This window comes from Lipotes vexillifer, unplaced genomic scaffold, assembly GCF_000442215.2.
Source record: "Lipotes vexillifer unplaced genomic scaffold, Lipotes_vexillifer_v1.1 scaffold1549, whole genome shotgun sequence".
Lineage (NCBI taxonomy): Eukaryota > Metazoa > Chordata > Mammalia > Artiodactyla > Lipotidae > Lipotes > Lipotes vexillifer.
The window spans coordinates 1,127,712-1,146,519 of record NW_006771034.1 but is presented as its reverse complement, the minus strand read 5'-3'; the positions used below and the strand labels follow the sequence as shown (position 1 = coordinate 1,146,519).

The window sequence follows — 18,808 nt, the reverse complement described above, 5'->3', positions numbered from 1 at the left end:
ACCCCCCCCCCCCCGAAAAACCCGAATTCCATACTCTTTGGAATAAACAACTTGGTTAAAAAGTGAAGTCAAGGGTATAAAATCTTTCTTTTATTCACAGCATTGCTAAATCAGAAGCATTCACAGTTTCCCTCTGGGAACCTTTCTGTTTGCCTTACAGCGTGTCCACGGCGTGGTGAAGCGGACACCCTCAAGTTGCATCAGGTTAGAAAAATCTGAGATGGGCCAAGGGCAATTGCGAACTGCAGGGACTTGAGAAGCACAGGTGGCCCCGAGGCCCCGCCCGGAGCGACATCACCATGGCAGTTGGCAGCGGTGCGCTCCCCGGGGCCGGCGGCCGGGCCCACGCGGGTTTCCCCGAGCACACGAGGCGGGAGCCCGAAGGAGGCGCTTCCGGGACGACGCCCGGCCGCACGGAGAGCGCGTGCGCAGCCTCAATAGGGTCGCCACACGGCCTCCTCGAGGCGCGCAGCGGGCGCCATGTTGGTTGGGGAGTTGCTGTGGCTGCCCTCGGCTTCCACCACGTCGTTCTGGTTCGGGAGGCTGGGGTTGAGCAGCGCTGAGCCGGTGGAGGCGTTGGTGCAGGGCGGCAGAATGCGCGGCGGCGACCGCTCGCCGCCCACCATGGAGAACTGGTAGGAGCCGGCTGACGCGCCGTAGTACAGGTGGTAGGACGGCGAGCTGGCCTGGAACGGGCCGCCCTGCGCCTGCGACGAGCCGGGGTAGGGCGGCGGCAGGTACGTGTGGTAGCGCGTGGCCGAACTCATGGCCGACATGCCGATGCCGATGCCCGACGTGACGGGCGTTGGGGAGTAGGTGAAGGCGCCGGGGTAGTGCATGCGGGGGTCGGAGATGGAGGGCAGCGCGGAAAACTGGCGTGGGTCGCCGAAGGCCGTCAGGTCGGGCGCGGCTGCAGGGCGGGAGAGAAAAGTATCGTGAGACTGGGGTTCAAGGAGGCTACGTCCCTTCCCCCTCCGGCCCGCTCGCGGGAGGATTACCCAGAATGCTGCTGCCCAGACAGCTGATACGATGATGATGGTAATATACGATCTGATGCAACGTAATACGGTATATGATATAATACTTGCTTAATATAACTTGCTTAATATAAACATATTTCTGTAACTCCGGGGTTGGCAAACCCACCTGCCAGATCCACCAGCTACCAATTTTTGTAAGCCCACAGGCTAACAATGAGTTTTACTTTTCTAAATGGTTGAAAAGGAAAAAAATATCAAAAGATGATGTCCTGACGTGAAAATGATATGGAATTTAAATTTCAGTGTTCATACATTAAGTTCTATTGGAAGGAGCCTGACTCATTCTTTTATGTATTATGTATGGCTCCTTTTAAATCACCGCTGCAGAGTTGAGTGGTCATGGCAGAGACTGGAGGGCCAGACTGGAGGGCTCAGAAAGTCTAAAATATTTAGAATCTGGCCCTTTGCGGAAAAAAGTTTGCCACCTCTCTATGTAATCAATATATTAATATATCAGTAGTAATGTACATTTAATCGGTGATATTAATATAACAATATATAACAAAACAATGTAACACTAGAACTAATATAATGGATGCATTAATAGATTAATAGAATATATATACGTAATACGGTATTGTCATAACAATATTAATATGTAATAACATTTTAATACGTTATAATACGTTTAAAACTGCTGTTTCGGTAGGCCCGGAATAGTTAAAAAATGGCCGTTTCCTGTGGTTGAAGCTGATGCACGCCATAGTAGTGACTGGGAGTGGGTGGTCCGTGAACCGTCGCATCACTCTTTATCTCCCATATCTACCTTCAGACTAGTTCCACAGTTTTAGAAACAGTACAGCGTCAGTTTCACGTGTTTTTCTCTAAGATGCATCAACTGTTTGTTAAGAGGAGTGGCAGCAGGACCTTGACTTATCTGTTCCGTTTTTGTACATGTTGAAATTCTACCAGAAATGGCAAAGCTTTGTCTATAAAACTCATTTGGTTAGGATGATGCATTTACCATTCCACGGACTGGCTCTGGCTGTCCTTTGTGGCATCTTTTTGCGTTTTCCTTAACCACAGGCTGCCCTTGGGAACCACTCGGGGGTTTGGGTGTTAGGATGTGTCCTGTAGATCAGTTTCCCAACAGTGGCATTACTGACATTTGGGGCCAGCTTTGTTGGGGTGATGTGGGCCTGGGATGGATGTTTGGCAGCATCCTTGGCCTCTGCCCAGCAGATGTCAGTAGTGAGCCCCACTCCCCCCTTTGTGACAGACAACAATGTGTCTCCCGACCTTCCAAATGTCCTGGGGGTAGGGGTGAGGGGGGCAAAAGTCCCCGGCCCCCACTGAGAACCACCACTGTGCATGTAGGATGGTGTCCTGGGGTAGTTTCTGTTTTTCAGAATTATGCATTAAATGACCAGGCCAGGACCGTAGTCTACGTCAGCAAACCCAAAAGACAGCAACAAAACAGAGCAGAGGCAAGAACTGAATGTTTTAAAATTTATCAGTTCTCAAATCAACATACAAAATAACTCCAAGCTCAAGATGGCATGTGGCCTGTGTCCTTTTGTGTTTAGGCCCACAGAGAAACCTGACTGAGCCAAAACCTTGCTATGAAAGGAAAGCCATCGGGTGGATTAATCTGTTTTTGGATGGCATCGGCTGTTGATCAGCTTCCTCATATTTCAAGCCTGTTATTCCAGCAGGGAGAGCTAGTGTTCTCGTTCTTGCGCTCTCTCTTTCTCTCTCCCCCTCCCCTTCCCTCCCTCCAAGTGAACTCCTGTAAATTTGGGGTGCCTCTGATGAGGGGATATACTCTTCATCAGAGAGGTAATTAGAGGAACAACAGAAGTCCGCAGCAAATCTCTCCGCTGATGAGGAAACCAGGAGTCTGACTCTGAAACAAACACTCCTGTTAACCTTTTCAAAGCGAGTCAGACGTGTGGGCAGGGAAAAGGTTGCAAACTGACAGTGGTTCTAGGGCAGCCCTTCCACGGACACTCTCTAGCCCGTCCTGAAGCCAGGCCGCACCTCATTCCACAGGGTTTGTCCCTGCCCGCTGGGGCCTTCTGTGAGCAAGCCCTGTGTCACTTGTTTGTGTTGACACAGAGAGCTGTGACATACTTGAGAGTTAACAGGAAGCTTTACTCCATTTTTCCAGTTAGATTTCTATAGTCCAGGGAGAAGCATTAAGCAAATACAGTCAATTTGTTGTCATCTGATGCAATCCTCTGGACACAAATAAATGACTCCACCCATTATTCCTCTTGCTTCATTTGCCATGAGACAAAAAGGTGAATCCACTGGAAAATGAATGAAAGGTCACCCTGTTTCATGACTGTGTCTGGACATGCTCTGCCAGTCTGTTCCAACTGCTGTGTGGTAACCTGGTGATGACAGCAAGTTACTGGAATCCCAAGTGAGCCCATGATTTGTCACGGACATAAGTAATGGAATGATGTTATGGTCTCAGCTGTCAGGAGAAAATAGTTCTTTCACTTGTGGGCAGAATATCTGGAAGATCTTAGATGTTGCCTGTGATTCTTCTTCTGGCCACATAGTACCAATGTCACGCTACAGAAGACCATCCGTTCGGCCAAATTGTCCTTTACACACACATTGTGATAACAAAACAACTTCGGCCCACTAGGTGGGCTCAGATCCAAGTGACCTATTAAAATATTTGTTTTCATTTTTATGTCCAGTCTGACACCCCCTACCAAGCAAGCCCCACCAGTGACGCACAGTTCACCCACCCGGCCTTAGCTCCTTTGTCCTTTTGGCTGGGCTGGTGCCCCCTTATTCGGTAACAGTGTGGGCAGAGGTTGGGACCCCTGATATTCACAGGGAGCTTTTAAACAGTAGGAAATCTGGGGATTAGGCGGTACAGGTATTTTAGTTGGAAATGTTGCCCCACCGATGGAGCTAAATATTTGCCATGACAGCTCAAGTCTTCATTCTGCAGCTTGTTGTGGATGAAAGCAGCCTTACTCTGGGCCCCTCCCACTGCCCCCGAAGGATTAAACAGCCTGAGCAGATAATGGCTGCCTTAAAAGGATCTTGCATGACTCAGATTAATGCATGCTGTCTGTCGCCCAGGTTGGCAGCTAAACATTATTTAAAAAAAAGAAAAGAAAACCTCCAGATGACAACTCTTTTCAGACAAGGTGTGGAGTCTGTCTGCAAAGGTAAGAGACAGACACAGAGCACAGGTCTCTCCGGCCAAAGGAAGCCCAGGTGGCGCTGGGGGTGGGGAGAGGGGCAGAGCACAGAGCTGAGCTGGGGGGCGGGATTCAAGGAAAGCAGGCTCTCAAAGCAGCCACTTCTCTTTTAAGTATCCCAGACCCCTCCTGCCCACAGGTAGATGACGACACTTTTCAGGCCTGGGCTCCAGCCTCGATTTCTCAGACGGAGACCTGCCAAGGTGAAGAGCAGTCTCCCGTGCTATGCCCTGCCACCGGTGAAAGCTCCTCTGGCATTCTCCTGGGTCCACCCTCCAAGACAGCGCAGGGTCACGCTTGGGTGCTGAAATGGGATGCGGTTTTTATCTCCCTCATACCCTCATGCCATAAAATGCCCTTCCATTGCTCCTTGGCTAACTGAAGTCCAGGCTATTCAGAAGTGTAACTGTGAGACGGGATTTGGGAGGGCACGTGTTACTCATTCCTATAAAAAAAGAAGTCACCCTTCCATCTGAACTGGTCAGCCAGAACAGCTGGCCCTTAGGGTTCTTGGCCTGTCAGGTGCCGATGATCTTGGGTGCTGACCAAGTCAAAAGACGTATGAAATAAATTCCAAGGGACAGACCCACAGCAGGGACATTTCCAAGAGAAACAGTAATTGCTTCAGATGTAGACCACAGCCAGTGGGCAGAGCAGTGCCAGCAAGAAGGAGAAACAGTGAAAGATGACAAGTGCCTTTGGAAGCAGACCAGTACCGAGGGGACAGAGCTTCTACGACAACAGCAAGCTGAATGGGCTTCATAATTCCTACACTAGTCCCTTAACTCCTTAGCCCGGCAGCTGCCTTGAAATTCTTGGCAACAGTGGCTGAAAATAATGTGGAAACTGGGCGACGAAGTTGGCTTTCCTATTCCACTACCTCGCCCAAGAAGACAGTTCTGAACTGTGGGGCAGCGTGGCCCTCAGGACATTTGGCAACGTCTGGTGATTTTTGGTTGCCGTGACTGGGGGTGCTGCTGGCATCTAGAGGCCAGAGACACTGATGAAGACCCTGCAGTGCACAGGACTGCCCCCCGACAGTGAACAATCATCTGGTCCCAGGTGTCAGCACTGCTGCTGTTGAGAAGCTGAGAGGGATTCTGTGAAGCTCTGAGAAGAAGCTGAAGCATTTGGGGAAATCTCAAATAATCACAGTCGTCCACAAAACGCAGCATTACACCACACGTGAAATGGCAGACGCAATGCCTTTGCCCCTTTGCCTGCCCCTGATCTGCTATAATCTGATTCCAGGAGCTGAAAAGCAAAAACAGCCGCCCTTCCCCAGAAGTGTGTTCTCAGGCTTCCTACTGCTGAAGTCCTCTGAAGTATTTTCACAGTCTGGTCCAGCTCCAATTTCAAAGCCCCAAACAGGGAGTTGCTTCTTTTTGCTTTCAACAAAGGAATTTTTCTCTGTAACTCTGATTTCCCTGCCCACAAGCAAAGGTGAGTGCCAAGCCCAAAGGTCTCATAGGTTAAATGACTAGGTTTAATGAGCACGTATTAACAACAATTATGCCGACCACGACACCTGAGCTTTCCAGTCTGTTCCTCAAACCTGATATAAGCGGCTCTTAGTTGGGAGTGTCCCGTTGGGGTAGATGTGCGTCCCACTCCATGTGTGTCCCAGTGCGCTGTTCACGTGGCCTGTGAAAGCTCGCCACCACAAGATGGATCAGTCCCATCTGAGGCCCAGAAGCTGACTACTTTGGCCTTTTCTGTCACTGACCCTTCAGCTGCCACCCGTGCCTGCCAAATGTGAGCGCCCCCAAACGCCCAAGGAATCCCCTTTTTCCAGGCCACTTCTACCTTCACATCTGGAGGTAATCTCTGCCCCTGAGTGTCAAGGAAAATCAGCGCGTGGGCGGGGGACTTAGAGATAGACAGCCTTGTCTTTAAACCGTACTGTATCCAATCAAAACCACCCCGTTCATGCATCCCGTCTGGTCTCCAGAACCTTCCACTGCAGCCGGACTTCAAAGAGTGTATTTTCAAGCAGCTTACTTGAGAGTCGACTGGAAAGCTCTGCAGAGAGGGTTGTCATGCCGCTGGCCCGTCCAGGCGAGATGGGTGTTGCTGGGTGGACAGAAGGAGAGGCAATGGGTCCCAGGTACTGGTAGGACTGCTCGTAGGACCATGGTGGGGACGGCTGGATCTGCCTTGTATCTGCAGAGAATCAGGGAGGTCACTTACATGTAGAGTGGGTCAGGATTTAGAAAAATAAAACCTTTTAATAAAAAAACAGCTACCTTTGTTTAAATCTAATACATGTTTGTGGCCTGTTTACCAGTGTTGAATAAGCCTCCTTATGTCCCAGTATTTGCTTTTGTCTGATGATTTCCCCCCAAAATGATACTGAAATATAATTTATGTTTGATTCTTGAAGATTTTCCTCTGCTAACTGTTCCTTCCAAAGGTTTTTTTTAATCACACTACTGATGAGAGAGGCTGATTTATGCTTTCCAGGTAGAAGTGTTAACATTCGGACCGTTGACTGCACGTATTGACTGCCCAGCTTTACCAGTAATCGTGGTTATCATTATCAGGCGATCACCCGTCTCTCTGTACTCAGTAAGCGCAAAAGAGTGCGAGGGTTTGGGTCTTCTTTTTGTACCTTTGGCAAAAATATTCTGTGGCTTTTAAATGTTTTCTGTTCAGGTGAACTCTCTCCCAGGGATAACTGAAAAGAAAGTCTGGCTAGGAAACTGGCAACAAGGCCAGATGACTAGTTCACAAACCCGGCAGTGCAGAGCTGCCTCTATCAACCCAGACTAACAGAGATGTCTTCCACTTTTTCTAAAGACCTCAAGTTTGCAACTTTTAAAGGGCAGAATGTTGAGCAAGTATTTTACAGATTGCCATTAAAAGAGGCCTGGTTTGTAGTGAGGTGAATGGACCTAGAGTCTGTCATACAGAGAGAAGTAAGTCAGAAAGAGAAAAACAAACACCACATGCTAACACATATATGTATGGAATCTAAAAAAAAAAAATGGTTCTGAAGAACCTGGGGCAGGACAGGAATAAAGACGCAGACGTAGAGAATGGACTTGAGGACACGGGGAGGGGGAATGGTAAGCTGGGACGAAGTGAGAGAGTGGCATGGACATATATACACTACCAAATGTAAAATAGATAGCTAGCGGGAAGCAGCCACATAGCACAGGGAGGTCAGCTCGGTGCTTTGGGACCACCTAGAGGGGTGGGATAGGGAGGGTGGGAGGGAGATGCAAGAGGGAAGAGATATGGGAACATTTGTATATGTATATGTATATGTATAGCTGATTCATTTTGTTATAAAGCAGGAACTAACACACCATTGTAAAGCAATTATACTCCAATAAAGATGTTAACAACAACAACAACAAAAGAGGCCTGGGCGAGAGAAGAGACAAAGATCTGACTTCAGAAGATTTAGGTAAAAAGCATTTTGTAAATTTGACTCCAGCATTCATAGGAGTCTTAGTTTTCAAAAGCATCATACTGTTTGCAGAGGAGGAAAAAAAAACCCAACACCTTCTATTCTTAGGCAAAATGTGTAAGAAAAATGTAAAAATCAACCACTGTCTCACCATAAGATAGCTTTACATCTCTGTCTTAGAATTAAATGCTAATTTTCTCTTTGTGTTCCACCTTCTTTGTAGACAGAGGTGACAGCAAACTAGCTAACTCCAAAGGGTCTTCATAGCCAGGGGTTCATGATGCTGGGAGTAAATACGGAAAGAGCAGCAAAGTTCCTTAGGAAAACAACAGGTGTCAGTTTTCTGTGTGTCGTGACATAAAGAAATGAGTTATTCCTACTCGTTATACATTGTCCACACCTCCTCGCTCTGGGGCTTTTCACTTCCAGTTAAAGTGTCCCTTGTCTATTATGCCTTTGAAGCTGTCACCGTGAGAAGAGAATCAAGTCGATGGAGAGCCAGGTCTGCCTTCTCGACTCTTCTCCCGAGAGCCTCTACCCGGTTTCCCTCATACTGATCTACTTCTTTCTTTTCTTTAAAATAACTGACTTTTTAATTTTGAATTTTGAAGAACCTGGGGAAATATTTTAACTTAGAATCTTTGAAATCTACTACTAAAGAAAGGTCTTCATTTTCTTCTGAATTTCAGAGAATTGAGGGGATGGCGAGGAATAAAGAGCCTGTCCATTCCAGACTCAGTGGAAAATAAGTGTTCAACTACAGTCAGAGATCCTGCATAATCTTACAGCTAACAGTGTTTCCAGCAACTGAAAGCAAATAGCAATAGCAGATTGTTTAACATTCCCATACTGCTACAAGTATTTTGCTCCAAGTGAAAATAAAATTATATACTCAGATATTTTCCATAAGACATGCACATGTCCTGGATACACGTATTTACAAAGTGAATATATCTAGTATTCAAATATTTTAATCATTTAAAAAGCAAACAAGAGGTTTTATAATTGTCATAAAGCCCTTTGGGTGTGAATTGCAGTACAGTAATTCATGCGTTGTTGTGTAGACAGCCCAGCACCCCTAACCCCATGTCTAAAACTACAGTAAGCATAAAGTATTATGCCATGATTCATGCTCTGTCATGTTTTACTGTAGTGAAAAAGTTGTGCTAGGCTTTTCTAAACTCATAATTAAACCATGCAAATGTTGCATAATGTTTCACAGCCTTTTAAAAATATGCTTTGGTAAAATGATCTTTATGATTAAAGTCCAGGTTCTATGATTTTTTTTTAACACATGGTTTCAAATTCAACATCTTCTTCACACCACAACTCAGCCTTTCCGTGTTAGTTGGGGGACAGCACTAAAAACCCAGTGACCCCTGATCATTTTTCATATCTGTGACCACAGTGAACTGTGTTTGGCTTTATTGGCAGCAGTGGGCCAGAAGGTGGTGATGGCGAGCTTCTCATGTCGGAGTTTCGCGTGTTTTCTTCTATTACATGGATTATTCATTAAAACGAAAACAAAACAAAACAAAAAACAAAGGGCCAATAATATGGTTTGGAGTTTACTATTGAGTTACCGTGCTTGCCATGATGGGGCCACCGTGAACACACGAAGGCAGGTATGGAAGTTACAGTGCTGTGGGCCACCCGAGCACTGGACTGAGAGGCAGGAGACGTGGTCTCTGGCCTGTATGTGTGATGACCCTGGGTTACTTGCTTACCCTTTCTTATTTTCATTTCTGAAAGGAGATGATCTCTAAGCCCCTTTCAGTGGTGACAGTGCAGGATCCTAATTCAAACAGGTCCCAAACAGTACTACTCTGCTTAACTCGTATGTTAAACAGAGTTAGGGAAGAATCAGGTGGGTGTTTGAGGTGAAGAATGGTGCTTGCAACAGTAAATACGTGTATTCTGGGAAGAGGAAGTAGGACAGGGATAAGATGGGGGTTATCAAGAAAGAAGTCATAGGCTGAGGAAGAGAACCACTGTCCGTCATTCTTCAGAGGAGGGCTGCTTGTTCTTGAAGGGAATGCCTCAGATGGGTCAATCCACCGAAAAGAACAAGTTTATTGAAACTTACTGTGTGCCAGGCATGTGCTAATTTATGAGTAAGACCAATATGGTCCCTGTCCCATTGGAACTTACTGAAGATCCCAGGACTGTATGATGCTTGGAAAGGCTTTTTCCTATTGCATTAATCATCATGCTGAGTTACTTCATTCATTCACTCTTAGGCTCATGAAGTTATTTACTTCCTCATTCATTCATCTTGCCAATGAACTTTTTGCTTTATTAGGGCCACTGTTTTGGGAACTCAGTAGTGAGTAGATTATAGTCCTTGCCTTCTGGAGTTGTGGCTAGTGGGGGCTGTATCCACGTGAACAGCTGGATTACCTCCTTAAACGGGACTTGGCAAACAGCCGTTCCCAAGTTAGAGATAAGAACCCTAGTGGTATTTATTACATGCTATGTTGTACCTCTGAGAGGAACAGACAAGGGAAAGCACCTAATTTAAGTGATAAACAGATTACGGTTTGCATTCTCCCTTCACCATAAACTAGCTGTATGACCTTGGGCAAGTCACTGATTTCCTCTGATACATAGTTTTCCTACTTCAGAGGGTAATAGGGATAAGTGAGATAAACTGTATATAAAGTGGGTGTCACCGTTTTTGGCCATATTAAATGCTCAGTGAGTCTGGCTAATTTTTATGATTATATTATTAAAAAGGAAAAGAAATCTGCGCCAAGGGACTTCTCTGATACTTATTGGTAAGGCCACATACACCTGCTCCAGGGTGAGACTCAGGTAACGCTGTTCTGTTCACTGAAAAAAGGCTGACGACACACAGAGTCTTCAGCACCGGAGAAGAACTGGACTCAGGAGATTAAGTGGTAAATGGGCAAGAAAACTGGAGAGTTGAGGTGAGGACGGAGAAGGTGAGGATCCAATCTCAGCCAGCTCATGTTTCCGTTAAAAAAAACTACTGGATTAGAAAATTTAAGTTTGAGTCTGTCTGCATCCTGTTTTTTCCAGGGTACATAATGTTTTGATGTAGATGCTTTACTGAGGCCGTTTTATGATGGGTTATTTTTAGCTTTTTGATCCATCAAGTAGCGGATAAAACAGCCCCCTTCCTCTGAGATCCTGAGCCCCACTCCTTTCCATTTGAAATGAGGTCAAAGAAGGGGGGGAGTTAGGAATAAGGGGGGTTGAGTCTAGTGGTGAGCTCAGAAGTATCCATAGCATACATAAGAGATAAGAGAGTAGAGTGCCTTTACCTTTGATGCAGCAATATCAAAATGTCTTCAGAGTAAAAAATGACCCTATCAGATAACTCAAGTCAAAATGTTCTGCTGGTTCCAAGTTCAGCTCTGAAATGTCAAGAGCTTAGAAGTTATCACTCCCATCTTTACAACAAGAAAAAATACCTAAAATTGATAATCCACGACTTTTCCCAGACCTAGTAGAGCATTGAGGTCATAGGGCAAACTGCCACCCTGAAATCTTGAGAGAGGTGAATACAGAAAATTACACTGAAGTGTGCTTGCTGGGAGCAGAAGCCACTGGAGCCATGAACTGGTAGGAACATTTAAATGGTAATTTTGACTAATTGTTGGAGGCTGAGTATAGATAGACTAGTGTGAGAGTAAGAAACTCCTGAGGGCTGCATTCTTGTCTGTGTGTATGGGGCTGGGGTGGGGACACTTTCATGGGTTTTTCATTTAGGGACTCCTCCAGCTCTTCATGGGATCCTGTATAATAGCAGTGGGTTACAGCTGAAGGAGCTGCAAGACAGACTGTTTAAGGAAGGGTTCTTAGGGAAGCCCAAAGACAGAAAAACAAGGACATTAGTGGAATTTAAAGCCTCTGGCACCTTCAGCTACAGCAAACATTAAACACAGCCCAACTCCTAGTTAGATGAACATAAAATCTCACACCAAAGGCCTTATTTACTTCAGTTCCTGTTACCTGATACATCATATCCAGCTTCCAAATCAGAAATAAGGCACGACAGAAGGCAAGAAAAAAATCTGAAGAGAGAAAACAAGCGTCAGGACCGGACTCAGATGTGACGTAAATTTTGGAGTTATCAGACAGGGAATTTAACTGATCAACATGTTAAGGGCTCTACCGTGCCACAACTACTGAAGCCCGCATGCCTAGAGTCTGTGCTCCGCAAAAGAGAAGCCACTGCAATGAAAAGCCTGCGCACCGCAACAAAAGAGTAGCCCCTGCTCTCTGCAACTAGAGAAAGCCTGTGCACGGCAACGAAGACCCAACTCAGCCAAAAAAAAAAAAAAAAAAATGTTAAGGGCTCTAATGGAAAAAGAAAACAGCACGGAAGAACAGATGGGTAATGTAAGCAGGGAGAGAGAGACTCTTAAGACTCAGAAGGAAATTCTGGAAATGAAAAACACTGTAACAGATATGAGAAATACCTTTGATGGGCTCATCAACAGACTGTACCTGAGTGAGGAAAGAATCAATGAAATACAAAAGAATTTCAATGAAATTGAAAATATGTCAATAGAAACTTCCCAAACTATAAGGTAAAGAGAAAAAAGAAAGAAAAAGTCAGAACATCCATGAACTTTGGGACAATTTTTTGTTGTTGTTTTGTTTTTGCCAATAGTTTATTTAACACAGGTTCACTGTCTCTGGGACAATTTCAAAAGTGTAATATATGTGTAGTAGAAATACCAGAAGGAAAAGGAGAAAACAGAGTGGAAGAAATATTTGAAGTATTAATAGCTGAGAACTTGACAAAATTAATGACAGACACCAAACCACAGAGCCAAGAAACTCGGGGACCACCAAGCAAAATAAATATCAAATAATCTACATCTAGGCATATCATATTGAAAGTGCAGAAAACCTAAAGACAGAGAAAATCTTGAAAGAAACCAGAAAGGAAAAGTGTGGGGCAGATACCTTGCCCAGACAGGAACAATGATAAGAATTACTTTAGACTTCTCTTCGGAAACCATGCAAGCAGAAGTAGTATAGTAAATAAAGTGTTGAAAGGAAAAAGCTACCAACCTAGACTTCTATATTCAGCAAAATTGTTCTTCAAAGGTGAAAGAGAAATAAAGCCATTCTCTGACAAACAAAAACTGAGCTAATTTATCCAGCAGACCTGTCCTGCAGGAAATGTTAAAAAAAAGTTCTTCAGGGAAAAGGCAAATAATATACGTCAGAAACTTGGATCTACATAAAGAAAGGAAGAGCATAATAGAAAGAATAAATGAAGGTAAAGTCTTATTTTTCCTATTCTTAATTGATCCAAAAGATGACTGTTTAAAGTCGTAATAGTAATGTATTGGGTGGTTGTAAGAGATGGATAAGTGAAGTGAATGACAATACTGACAGAAATGGGAAGGAAGAAGTGGTCTCATGTTATCTGACAGTGACTTACATTCAGTACACAGCATTTTGCAAACTCTAGGACAACCACTAAAAACATTTTTTTAAGTATAACTGATACACCAAGAGCAGAGATAAAATGGAATGGAATCAAATAAAATGCTCAGTTAAAACCAGAGAAGGCAGAAAAAGAGGAGAAAAGAAGAATAGGTGCGACGAATATAAAACAGTTACAAACATGGGAGATGTTAATCCAACTATATCAGTAATCGTTTTAAATATGGTCTAATACATGTACCAACTGAAAGATTGTCAGAGTGAATTAAAAACAAAACTATGTGTTGTCTACAAGGAACCTACTTTAAAGTGTCAGGTTGAAAGTAAAGGGGTAGAGAAAGACTGGGCTAACAGTAATCAAAAGAAAACCAGAGCAGCTATATTAATTTTATACAAAACTGACTTCAGAAGAAGGAAAAATTTTAGAGAAAAAGGGAAATTACATGAAAAAGACTATATATGTAATATATATATAGTCTTTATATAACTGAATCACTTTTCTGTACAGCAGAAATTAACACTGTAAATCAACTCTACTTCAATAAAATACATTAAAAAAGGGGACTTACATGATGAAAAATGTTATGTCTAAGGAAACATAACAATCCTTAACATGTATGTACCTAACAGAGTGTCAAAAGACATGAGGCACAAACTGATAAGAAGACAGGGAGAAAGAGAAAAATACACAGTTGTAGCTGAAGTCTTCACAGGCCTCTTTCAGTAATTGATACATCAAGCAGGCAGAAAATTAGGGCACAGTTCATCTGAACAGTGCTACCAACCAGCTTGACCCAATGAACATCTTTGGAAAATTCCATCCAGCAACAGCAGAGTACACGTTCTTTTCAAGCTCACAGGGAACATCCACCAAGATAGACCATGAAACACACCTTAAAATTAAAAGAACAGAAATACGAAGTATACTCTCAGACCACATGGATTTAAACTAAAAAGCCAATGACAGAAAGACAGCTGGAACATCCCCGAATATTTGGAGCTTCAACACACTTCTGAATAACCCACGGGTCAAAAAAGAAGTCTCCAGAAAAATTAAAATGGCTTTTGAACTGAATGAAAATCCAACACCACAATTTGTGGGATGCGGCGGAAAGCAGTGCGTAGAGGGAAATTTATAGCATCTTAATGCATATATTAGAAAAGAGGAATGATTCAGAATCGATGAGTTTTCACCTTAGGAAACTAGAGAAAAAGCAAAATAAACCTAACGCAAGCAGAAGGAAAGAAAGAATAAAAATCAGAGTAGAAACCAAAGAAATCGAATACAAGAAAGCAGCAGAAAGTGAACAAAAAACCAAAAGCCACTCTTTGAAAAGTTTAAAATGTCCTACTTTGTCCTCACGTTCCCGCAGGGCCATAGAAGAGGATGGCCAGAGACGCCTGCTGGTTTTCTGAGCACCTACGTCTGTGGGCTTTTTAACACCCACCCTCAAAACCTGGGTCGCCTAAGGCAAGCAGGCGCGCACGCGCGCGCGCGCGCGCACACACACACGTGCGCGCGCTGGGTGACCTCCTCAGCCTGGGGCCAGAAGGTTGATGGGTTCTGTTGTTGGTTAGAGTTAGACGGCCCTTTCCTTTGGCTGTTTAGCTGATATCTTTAAAGACCTGATCTTTCAGACACCTTTCAGAGCCGCTTAAAAACAAAGACCAGACAAGTTACATATGCGTCAAGGCCCCAATGTCTGTTTTTAAGAGCCAAACCTAAGTGGTGAACATATAAACCCTCCAGGCGGCTCAGGTTTTTTCCCTAGAGGGTTCCCCCCCCCCCCCCCCGCCCCTTTCAGCTTGGAAGGTGGCAGGGCAGTTCCCAGGGTGCCTTCCAAGCTCACCTCAGTCGTGGGCAGCTGGTGTAATGCCCCCTTGGATGCCCGAGAACACACAACAGGATGTGACTCAGGACTCAGATGTGAGTCAGTTTCCAGGGCGATGTGTCAGGGCGAGCCCCGGTGGTGGCTTGCATCTCCCTGTCTGGGACCCCTGGAAGAAAGATCTGGCCTCCCCTGTGAACAAAAAGGGTGCCGCCCCGATGCTCTGCTGCTACCTTCAGAACCATGTGATATCAGCTTTCACAGCCCCAGGACCTGTGTTCTTCTCTGCTACGAAAGAGGCATTTCCCTGAAAGTCCCACCATCTGTCTGAAGCGCTGTTTCCTCCGGCCTGTGCAGTACAAGTGTAGTACAGAACAACAAGCAGGAATAGTGGTGCACCCAGGCAGAGACACTAATGAGCCTGGTGTTGCTATCAGTGAAACACCCTGCTAACGTGAGTCAGTTCCCACCAGCTCTGGATCCTGGAAAAAGAAGTTGTGAAAGAGCTCCGGTATCTGCCAACCGTTTGTCTCTGCTGGCCGAAGACATCTTGGTTAGTCATGTACAGCTAGGATGCATTCATTGTTCCAGCAATTACTCTGAAGGGAAGCATCCAGCACCAAGCCGGGGCAGAGGCCTGCCTGGGGATGCTGCGTTTTAAAGGCCGTTGGGGTCTTGAGGGATCCTGTCTTCATAGCCGACCGGTGGGCCCGGGAGGTGACAGGCTACCTGCGGGAGGGCAGAAGGGAGCTGTGTGGCCACATCCCTACTCCTCACTGCTTTGGGGACCCATCCTCTTTACCCGACCAGGAGAGGCTCCCTGGCTTTGTGGTCGGGGCGCTGGGAGTCCAGAATGCTGGTTCCTAACACGAGAGCCACCGCCAACTCCGGCAGCTTACCACAGCCCTTTGCTTCTCAGACCTTTGTTTCTTTATCTCTAAAAATGGGGGTAACCAGACTCACCTGCCTCGCAGGTGTGAGAGTTAATTACTGTTTGTGGAGCAGCTTTGAGAGCCGCAGATGAAAGGCGCTCTGTAAATGCAAAGAGCTATTCCTCGTTAGACGTGCCAGACAGTCCCAGGGGAAACAGTCCAATCCAGCCATGAGGCCTCTCGCCTCGGCCAGATCAGTCTGAGCCGCGTCTGGAAAAAGGCTCTGGACTCAGGCACAGTTGTCTCCAAGGCAGGGTTTGGGGACAAGTCACTGGCTTCTAGAAAAGATGGGGGTCTGGATAACACCTCTGATTCTCTGCCAGCACTGACTCCCTAAGTCTGGGGGAGAGTGAGTGGCCTTCAGGTCACATGGGGTGCAGGGATCTTGGTTCCAAGAGAAAGGAAGGCACCTTCTGGTCTCTGCTCTGTCCTCCCTCGCAGACAAGTTATTTCCCTGGCCTTTGTCAGACAAACATCCATTGCAGACATCTTCCCGTAAAGATTTTCTGCACCCTCACTTTCTGAACCTCTGTCCCCCTGACCCCCTACACACTTTCCAGGCCTGAACTGATTGTACAGATGGGCTGGGTAGATTCCTGTAAGGCCAGGCCATCACGGCCATGTTCAAATTATTCCACGACCACCCTGCTAATTTCTGTCCATTCCTCCATGTCTGTCTCCAACAAAAAATCTCAAAACATGGAGGAGGGTAAAAATGGCTCTCTGCTCCCAACCGCTCATTCTTCAGCACCCTCGCCCCCTTTGCTAGTTCCCGAAAGGGATGAGCCAGAGATACCTGTCGAGGGCTGGGAAATCTCAGGCAGCTTCTAGCTTGGGACCGAGCCCCTGGTGCAGAAATGAGGACCCTCACTCATAGGAGCCAAATTACTGACACCTCAAAAGCGGGACGCTACCAGTGGGGGAGGCACGGCACCCCTAGGACTGCCCATAGCTAAAGAAACTTAATTTGATGAAGGAACATCCCACCGAGGGCAGCACGTGCTCTAAAGAGGACGGTGCAGGCTTGAGAGCCTTGTTCTCTGGCCCAGGGCGTGAGACTGTCAGAGCCAAGCTACAGTCCCTACTGACCACCGAAGGCCGTGAGCCGATGGGCTGGGAGGGGAGCCTACGGGACTCCCCCGGAGGGAGGGTAGGCGGGGGAGCAGCCATCTCTCTGAATAAGTAGATACAGTAACAGCCGTCCCTTGGGCAGATCCTATCAAGTAACGTGGCTGAAGCTTTGCCAGGGTCCTTGAAATGCCTCAGGGTGGCAGCAGGCAAGAAAAAAAAGAGTGATGTTATCACTGGGACCTCAGGGGCCGTAAGATGAGTGCCCCTGCCCCGCCTCTGCCCCGTGAGTTGTCAGTATTGGAGGATGCTCTTAAGGCCGCCGCTCACGTAAGGACGTCTGACGCACAGCAGGTGCCCGTGAGGCCATCCTGCAGCCTGGCTGCCTCTGAGCGCCGCCCACCCCCCTCCGGCTCTGTGCTAAACTTTTTACTTCAGCACTTCTGCGGGTTTGTAAAAAGTTAGGACCTTTTGACAAATTCTGTTGTATTATTATTATGAGATTTGTTTATTTGTTGTAAAGTCATGATGCAAATCCATTCCACCATACTTTTCGAGCTCCAGGCTGTAGCCTACACACAAATTTTAGAGTGGCTCGAAGCCCGGCCAAGCAGCCTCTGTGTCTTGTGCTCTCATGTGACAGGTGCCCCAGTGCACCCGTACTGGATTTTACACCAGATACTCTGATTTTAAGCAGCAAACTCGGAAACATGGCGTCCTAATAAAACCAGAAGAACTCTCATGAATGGGGAAAAAGGGAGTGCAATAAATACCGCCTGGAGAATGCTGAGAGAGAACACAAAAGACACTGAACTCTCCTTTGGTGTGTGTTGGCTCCAAACATTTCCGAGTTTTGGGAACCTCGTCCCCGAGCTGCCCCGCAGGGAGAAAGGGCCTGGACAAGGGCACGAGGGCAGGGTTTGGGAGTCTGAGAGATGAGGACTGAGACCCCGCTCGCCCCTCACTCACCCTGTGCTGAGGCCAGCAGCTGAAGCCCTCGGAGACTCAGTTTCCGCACCTGTGAGGGGCTTGGGGGGATGAAACGCTATCTGGACTCCAGCGTCGTTAATGCACCATCTGGCTCCTAGTAAGGCTCCTCTCTCCTGTCCCCTCAGAGAAAGAGTCCGTGTCCAGAGAGGGCCTGCTCCGTGCCCCTCAGGCCCGAGTACCCCATACGAGGGAGGAGGGCGGGCACAGCCCACGGAGCCGCCAGGACGAGGCCCGCCTCGGCCTCGGCCGGAGGTGCAAAACGCCCTCAGCCCCTCACCTGGGGAGACATGGTTTCACCATCGACGTGAGCACCATTCCCGCGGCACCTGCACAGGCTGCCAAACCGAATACAAGCCCTTTTCCGCCCGGCGAGCACCAGCCTCGCTCAGCGGGAGCACCCCGCCACCCTGCCCTGCGGAAGGCGCCCGCCAGCCGCTGCACGGAAACCGGAGAGCCGAGCCTTGGAAATCGAGGATGCATGGTTCTTCACCTTCGGGGCTGGGATTCAGTTTGAATGGCAACCGCTCGCTCTCTAATAAGAGCTTCCATCCACACTCCCAGCCTGAAGAACGTTCTGCCAAGGGAAGTGCAGTGACGCCCAAGCTGGGGCGCCAACCCCTAACACGTGCGCGCCGGCCAAGGCAGCGGCTGCCTCTGGTTGTCCCGTCCTCCCCGCCTGTCCCCACCGGCCTGTCCCAACTTTCCCTTCCCGACCCACACGCTCCTGGTTTTCCTTTCCCACACATCAGGCCCGGGCTCCCGGGATTCCCAGCAGCAGGACCAGGAGGCCAGACCCCGTGGGGGCGTCACCCGCCCGCATCCCTCTAGCACCCTTCCTCGGGGGGCATGAACACACTGCGCCTGCCTCGAGTGGGCAGCCGGCACTGCCTGGTTCCTGGCCGTCCCTTCACCTCTAACACTCTGCACGTCCACG

At 47.1% G+C, this 18,808-nt stretch overlaps 1 protein-coding gene across 3 annotated transcripts in view; it reads right to left on the bottom strand.

The window, feature by feature from the left end:
• Positions 1 to 135: 135 nt before the first annotated feature.
• RUNX1 (RUNX family transcription factor 1) overlaps positions 136 to 18,808 on the bottom strand; it is a 244,664-nt gene continuing 225,991 nt past the window's right edge. For 2 of the 3 annotated variants that reach the window (XM_007446483.1, XM_007446484.1), the window contains 2 exons: positions 6,212 to 6,373; positions 435 to 910 (listed from right to left, as the gene is read on the bottom strand). In XM_007446483.1, coding sequence (XP_007446545.1) covers positions 435 to 910; positions 6,212 to 6,373 — 638 coding nt within the window. Of the gene's footprint in view, positions 911 to 6,211; positions 6,374 to 18,808 lie in introns of all 3 variants that reach the window. The other variant, XM_007446482.1, reaches the window with a different exon arrangement.